General features: G+C 50.4%; 1 protein-coding gene across 7 annotated transcripts in view; it reads right to left on the bottom strand.

Annotated features, from left to right (window-relative positions):
• Positions 1 to 16: 16 nt before the first annotated feature.
• The window catches only part of phf21ab (PHD finger protein 21Ab), a 35,019-nt gene continuing 27,183 nt past the window's right edge, over positions 17 to 7,852 (bottom strand). For all 7 annotated transcript variants that reach the window (XM_082538655.1, XM_082538653.1, XM_082538657.1 and 4 more), the window contains 5 exons: positions 7,663 to 7,769; positions 7,138 to 7,293; positions 6,746 to 6,821; positions 6,558 to 6,661; positions 17 to 6,018 (listed from right to left, as the gene is read on the bottom strand). In XM_082538655.1, the coding sequence (XP_082394781.1) occupies positions 5,290 to 6,018; positions 6,558 to 6,661; positions 6,746 to 6,821; positions 7,138 to 7,293; positions 7,663 to 7,769 (1,172 nt within the window). In that variant the 3' untranslated portion in view covers positions 17 to 5,289. The remainder of the gene's footprint in view (positions 6,019 to 6,557; positions 6,662 to 6,745; positions 6,822 to 7,137; positions 7,294 to 7,662; positions 7,770 to 7,852) is intronic.

Genomic DNA, 7,852 nt, shown 5'->3' with positions numbered 1-7,852 from the left:
GGCAGGCACCACACGGTCTGCTTTTCACAATTTATTAACAAAATGATAAAATAAATAAATACAAATTGATCAAATGCTCCTAATATCAACTCCTCCCCATGTTCCCTACAGTATTTCCTAAACACTGCATACAAAGAATTCATCACAGAAGAGGCTCAATACAGAGGTAAGAATCCCACCAGACCAGTCACAATGTCAGGCCAACAGAAGACACATCTGGAACAGAAGTCAAAAAAATAAACACATTCCTTTCCAAAATCATTATGAAAAAATACAAACAATTATACAAATATTCAGATTGTGTAATTACCAATTTACACATTATTCAGCACACCAGGTGAACTTTTTCTTTATTCATATCGCTACAATGCATCTCACCAAATGGAAGATAAAAAAAGACTTTTGTTTTTTCTTTTTTTGAACTTTTCTTTTTTGCACTCAAACACACCCCGATGGAATCAGCTGTGGATGAGGTAAGAAGCTGCAGGTGTACGTTTGGGTCCAGACAGATGGGCGGGCGGGCACGAGAGATTAATGATGTCATGTACCGACAGAATACTAGAAGGCCACAATCATGACTTGATCGTTTTAAAACTGATACAACTTAAAAGTCGGAGCAAACTACCTCGCAGGAACGACCCCCCAGCACAGTCTTTTGTTTTTTTTAGAATGCATGAGCGGTTAATGTGACCACGAGCACGATGCCAACGCAGGAAAACGACATCCGTATGATATGCAGAGACGAAATGTATGCTCTCAGTGTTCTTTGGATAAGTTCACCCGGACGGCTCGGCGAAATCGAAACTGAGAAGCAATTTAGAGAGCCTTCCTCCCCGAACCTTCGCAGCTCTGCTGGGATCCCAACAGTCGGCACGCCGCATCAGCCAAATCAAGACTACAACGAAGAACCTAAACCCATGGATGTATCCAGAGAGCTGATGCAGGGCAGACACTCAGGCCTAACGCATGCCTCCTTTCCCCCACAGAGCTCCTGCTCTGTAGCCCGGCATCACCTAAACCTCAGCCAAGCCATGAATCAAACAGTCATTGAACAAAGCAGAACCAATCACAGCAGCGATTTCTCTCTGTTAACCCACGAGCCGGACAAAGCTAGGGCTACTTTTTCGATGATCTTCCTCCTGCGTTCCACTGACAAGGTGCTGATGAGGTCAAAGTTGGGTAACTTCCCAGAAAGAAACTAGCGGCGGGCACAATCCGTCGACTGCGTTCATGTTTGAACCAAGCGCTGGTCGAACTTGGGGTGACGTTACTCCAAATCCACAGGCTACTTCTACCAATCACCGGTAAGCGTTCTGCGGTAGGACCGCCCCACAAACGGCAGCGTGTCAGTGGAGAACAGGTGTCCAGTTCTTCTTCATACATCCATGGAAAAACCTTCTGATTCTGAAGAAACCCTTTGAACGCAGATGGTCGCTGCAACGTTTAACACCTAAACGGCGCGCTCTGGCATCCGTGTCTGCCAGAACGCCCAAAGAAAAGAAAGTGACTCGAGTTTCACATGAAAACGTAAAAATAAAAGCAGATGCATATCAAAAAAAACGTTTCGACACGTCTATTATCAAAGTTTGCATAAAAAGTCATGCACTCCGCTGCCGCCGCTGCACTGACAGATGCTCTTAATCGGGTCAAAGTTTGATCATGCCAGACGCCTCATGTGACCTGATTTAGCAAACTCGGGCGTTATCTGAAGCCAAAGAAGAACCAGAACAGTGCAGAAGCAACGATGGACCTTTCGAAATAAAACGAACGCGAGTCCAGCCAGGAAATCCGGGGAACCGGGATTCACACCTGCGCTCTGCGTTGCTGACCGATCCCGGTCCGATAATACTGGTTAAATCAAAAAGTGCATCACAACACAGCTCCGAGCAGGTCATCATCATCATCGCCGGGAAAACCCCGACTGCTTCTCACCAGACGACCTCTGACCTTCGCGTCTGCACAGGTGTTTTTTTTTCTCCGAATGGAAAAGTTAATCACAGAAAAAAACGAAAACAAAACACATTTAAGGCAACTCCTCTATTAAACATCAACAAAACACTATGCGGTCGATTTCAAACGGCATCATATATGAAATGTAGATTTAACTTGCATTGACTACTGGCAGCCTGAGGTGGAGGGACCGAGTTTGTGCTCCGGAGTTTGGGGGGAGCTCCTGGGACGGGGGACCGGAGGGTCATACGGAGGGGTTAGTAAGGTTCTACAAGTCACAGTGCAAGTCAAGAGACAAATATTATCTGCTGTTTGAAGAAAGGCACTCGAGGTACCTACTGTACAGAGGGAGAGGTCCAGTCTGACTGGAACACAAGTTCGGGCTCTTTGAAAGAAAACCTTGTTGAGACTCGATGACTACTCTGCTCTACCCATGAGTGAACACAGCCTCGCGTGGTGAAGAACGCCGACGAACAACGAAACACACAACGAATGATACTCAGAGGGACCCGGGGACACCTTAGTTGCCTTTTTTCTTTTCTTTTTTCTGGCTCTTCTTTCCCATCTGTGTTCGAATGGCCGAGCTCGTCAGACCGACGGCATAAAACGCGACACGGCGGCCGAACGCATGGAAACGTTTCTGTGGGATCTTCTGAATGAAGGCAGTCTGTATACGAGAACACCGGGTGTCAGATATGCCGACTTGGTCGTAGTGATATGAAGTTAACGGTCACCCGCAGTCGCCCTGCAGCGTGTTCACCTCTGCGGTCAGCGCCACGTGCACGTCGCTAAACGCCTTCTATCAGCACTCCAGAGACCGTACAGGTGTTAGCAGGAAAGTCCAACTACTGATGTTTCATCAGTAAGCAACACAGGCTGAAACACGCGGCCACCTTCACGTGTTCCTCGTCCTCCTCTGCTGCTGGGCCTACCCCACACCTACAGGGTATCACAGCCACTCACACAGCAGAGCTCTAGTCCCAGCGAACGTGCACGATCACAGAAAACAAACGGCGTCGGCACTCAGGGGTGAAGACGCCGCCGGGCGACTGAAACCTGGGCAACGATGCTCCAAAACAGCTCGAAGAAAGAAAGCGACAGAAATTCCAGCACAACCAGAGGCGCCGTCGTTGCCTCGCTCCCAACAGTGATCGGCTCAGCAGACCCACCTGAACCGACAGCCACAAATGACAGCGTCGTGCTTCGGCCACACCGAAAGAAAAGAGACGCACGTGTCTGACCGCGAGGGGACGAAGGCGCTTCTCGGGCCACTCCTCCCAAAAACAGGAACTACGCACGTCAGACAGAGGTTTGTGTGTCCTCCGAGAAAAATATTGGCAATGTGGGGGATAAGTCACATCACAACAAAGAGATGCATACTCTGTTTAATTCCATATTAACATACAAAAAGCTCTTCAGCACTTCTTTGTAATGCAGCAAGCTTGTGCTTTAATCTCAGGATTATCGTCCTTTTAGATCCGTCGGAAGGAGCAGCTTCGTACGACAAACCGTTTGAAGGAAAAAAGTTCCTTTAATGTTATTGTTTAGTAAGCTCTCCTGTCTCAATCTGGGGACTTCCAATTTCTGAAATGGTAGCATCTAAATATCTTACAACGCCGGTGATTTGATCTTTCGATACAGTAAGTGGACTTGTCCCTGCTGAATTTGGGTATGTCGTTTTGGCAGTTCAGGATTCAACAGAAACGCACACGATGCAAAGACGACCGCTTCAAAAAGAGGACTCCTTTGTGTGTGGATAATGCCAGTCCAGCAGGTTCAGGAACAGAAAGCACTTATTCTGAAGAAGACTAGGAAGACCTGAATATCTTTTCCTATAAAAAAGAAACACAGCCCAGATATAGTTTGTGTGTGTTGACATTGCAGTATTGCAATTTCACATTTAGTGCTCACAGTTGACACACTTGACTCACGAATGAAAACTCAATCACTACACTTGACCGACACCACTGAAAACATCTGTTCGGCTACCGAGCCTGTTCGACCTCGTCCTTTGTACCTGTCGAACGCGCCGCTCGGCGTCTTTGCTGCCTGAGCTCAGGTGGGAGGAGATGGGGAGAGGATGGGCCGTTTGGTTACCGGGTGACTGCGAGTGGGAATAATGTAGGGATTATGGATCGCTCGGGAAGTCTTTCCAAAGGCGTCAGTGTGCTTCAAAAGAGCGACGATGCCGAGGCCTTTAAGGTTTCTGCAATAATGTTGTGTATTGTTCTCGGACCTGGGCAGGTGAGCCCGGGTTTACACCACCAGGTGCACGTGTGGTTTGATGAGCCGACATGCTGCCAATCAGTCTCATCTGGAAAGTCAGACCCGTCACCTTCAAGGCAGCCGCGTGCTTCAAAGCGCCAACCGCCGTCTTTAAAAAGACGATGTCTGAGGAGGTCTCTGGCTGATATCGAAGGTTATCAGTCTAAGGTATGATTTTCAGAGCTGTTAGCGGTAATCAGGACGGACTGAAAATCCCATTTTCAGCCTTTTATCTTTCGCTCCCTTCAACAGTTGTTTGTACCCAGCTGTCGGGTACCTGGGTTAAGGTAAGTTAGGCCGCTCAGCGTGAGCGGTGTTGGCTAACGCATCATTTTCTCTGCAAAGTTCACCGTAATTCACAGACCACTACGTTTGACTTCCGATCAAAAACACCCAAATGCGACGTGATCCAGATTTCTAGGACTGTTTGCATCTGCAGCGCCTGTGGTTGGCACCACTCTGTGTTTGAAGCAAACTGAAGCCTTTTCACAGTGAAGGGGTGAAGGGACGCACGGGTTTCTCTCCACCGAAGAGATCCGGAGGCCGGCCGGGCGAGGATCGGACGATCGGGAAGGTCGGGACGGATGGTTAAGGTTCATGGTCGTTCACATTAAGTTCGTTGGGACGAGGGCACGAACAGGTTCATTTATCACAACACTGCTTTAGACCAGTAACCCCTGACAGATGTTTGGCTCCACGTTCTCGGCGTTCTTCGTGCCCATGTGAACCGTCTCCCCACCTCGCAGGGAACAGGGGCCACTGTAACAGGCACACACTGGTGTGATGATGAGTTAAATCTCCCTTTGAGCATTCCCACCATGACGTCTATCACTAATTGGCATGATGACACTGGTGCGCACGCCTTCCTGTACCCCAGCTCAGTGGGTGGAACGGCCTACGTCTTCCCAGAGTCACGTGACTTGGGCTGTATATCTACCATTGACACAGTCTGACAATACAATGCAAACAAACAACATTTATACAGATTGGCAACTTCAGGGCACCACACGGTGCAAGCAAGAGTCTTTTTTTTTAATATATATGTTTGAATTCCCCGACTGAAGAGACGCCGCGTTACTTTTTATTGTCCAAACTGCTGACGAGAGCTGGCAAAGAATGCTGGGAGGGTTCTGAGGTTTTGCTGTTGTTGGTGTTGCTGCCATCGCTTCCGGTGATCTCCTCCTGTTTCTTCTCTGCCGGCGTCTCTGGGGGGTTGACGGCAGCTGTCTTGTTTTCAGAGCCGGTGGCGGCGTTGGCGCCGTGGCCTCCGCCGGGGCTCTGATCGGGACGGGCTAGCTCGGCTGTGCCGTTGGTGGTGGCAACGGCCGAAGAAGCGGGAACATTAGTTGCCGCGGCTACCTCAGTCTCAGGCTTGGCTACGATCTCCGCCTGGAGACCAGTCCCCGTGTTAGCCCCTCCCCCCGGCCCCGCCTTTCCGTCCGCCCCCACGCCGGTGCCGCTATCTGCCGTTAGGACCGTGCTGTCGGGCTGGCCCGAGGTGTCTCCGCCCGTCTGGTGGCTCCCCGCGGCTCCGTGCTCCTCGGGCTTGCTCCCTTCGGTGATGACGCTGGCCAAGGAGCTCCCCGCCTTCACCTTCTCCGCCGAGTTGACTTTGGGCGGAGCTTCAGAGCTGACCGCGGCCTCAGCCCTGTCCGGGACTCTCATGTCTTTGCCCTCCGTCTCTGCCAGAGCCTGGTTGAAGTTGAAGGCTTGGATGAGGCGAATCAGGTGTTTGACTTTGTCCAGGGAGAGCTGCATCTCCTTCTGGCGGGCCAGGATGGTGTTTTTGGTCTCCATGCATTTCTGAAAAAATGAAAACAGGTTTTAGTTTCATCTCCTCAAATAAAGAGAGCAGTGACAATTCACAGAAGCTGAAGTTGGCGGCAGGCATTTAACTGCAACAACAGTAAAAACCCTGTGACTGTGACGGCCGTGAGGACGAGCGTCTGTCCTGGAGCTGTGCTCGTTTACGGCACACAGTCCCGCTCGTCGCTGCTGATGCTGGAATTTAACGTGAAGCCGGAGAATAGCTCTAAAACAATACAGTTACAGCACGACGAGCTGTCCTGTCTTCTTTTCATCGCTTACCAGCCCGACTCCGCATCCCTGAGGCAGATCGCTCAGGACCTGACAGGTAATTATACAAACTTTCTCTCACAATGCAGCATCGCGGTGCTTTATCCAACATCCAAACACAAAAAACATGGCCATCACAGCAGCTGACAGTCTTCCCCCTGCTGAGCCAGCTGACAGCCAAAACTTTTGATAACTTTAGCGCTGCACAGATTATGAACGAGGGACTGGAGACTGGACCGAGGCATAAACGTGTGCGCTGAGCTCACTGTTATGGAGTTGCTGAGCTGCTTGACTCTCTGTTCCAGCTGCTCTCGCTCCAGTTTCAGCTCTGAGCTCCACTTCATCAGCTTCTGCTTCTCCTCTTCTTTAGCTGCAAGACAAAGACGGGAGAGTCGGTCAGAGCTCGCCGGTCCCGGCAGACGCGACACACGAGAAGAGCAAAAGCTGCCGTCACCTTCTTTGTAAGCGATGTAGGAATGAACGATAGCCAGGGTGCCGGGCCAGGGAATGGCTTCTTCTTTCTTCAGGATCTGGAGAGAGAAGCTGGGAGTTTTCACAGAGGCGGAAGCTCGGAAAAGAGTTCAGGGAGACAAATTTAGCCACCACCCTGCGGTGGGGCCGATACGGGGACGAGCAATGGGGTGGATGGATGTGAGATGCAGATCTTTACACAATGAATGAGACAGAAGCACAAAAGAACAATACTGCATCACGTTTCTGCTTACAAAGGATCGAACAGTCCTAAAGTTCAGGCCAGCGTGGCAGAAGGCCCGCCGGAAGCACATTGCACAGTCTGGACTGCAGTACCCCCTTCCCCCTGACTCAGGATCAGTCTGCTGCGGTTACCTGATCTTGGCATTTTGGACAGATCCACATGCCTTTAGGAATGGTTTTCAGGGGTGGATCCAGGCAGTCCAGGTGATAAACACGAGAACACGTGTCGCACATGAGCAACTGGCCACTGCGTCTGCACACAGTGCAGAAGTCCTCATGGATGTCTCCCTGTGAGGAAGAATTGGACCAATCAGTTTCCCCACCAACCATCAGCGCAGAGGCAAGGCGGGGGCGCCGTGATCTGGTTTAGTTTACAGTCTGGGCTTGTTCTAATGACATGGTGTGTTGTGTTAATCGACTGAGCCCACACAGGGGAGTTAGAATGTGCTCTGCAGTAGTTATCAATGACGCTACAGGACTCTGTTCACTTTGTAAGGCTGAGTCAAAGTAAAATCAAGTGATGAGTGCGGATGAGTGTCATGGAGACGACAAACTAATGGAGGAGTGCAAATGGTGACAGAGCTACTGGGCCAAAAGGACCGTGTGTGACGGGGCGTCCAACCCTCTGAGCTGTCCGTCTCCCCCATCGTTACTTACATCCCCAGAGCTGGGGCTGGGCAGGGGGAGGGGATGGACGGGGCTGGAGGGGGAGGTCGGGGTGAGGCTGACCAGGTCCGGGACGCTGCTGTATTTGGGTGGACGACCTGGGTGAAATGAGACAGACGACAAAGACGGAAAACAAAGAAAAAAAGAAAGATGGAGAGGGGGGAGAAAACAAAAACAAACA

The sequence above is a fragment of the Aulonocara stuartgranti genome, assembly GCF_965226115.1.
Source record: "Aulonocara stuartgranti genome assembly, chromosome: 7".
NCBI classification, from domain to species: domain Eukaryota; kingdom Metazoa; phylum Chordata; class Actinopteri; order Cichliformes; family Cichlidae; genus Aulonocara; species Aulonocara stuartgranti.
The sequence above is the reverse complement of the archived record's forward strand: the minus strand, read 5'-3'. Positions and strand labels throughout refer to the sequence as shown.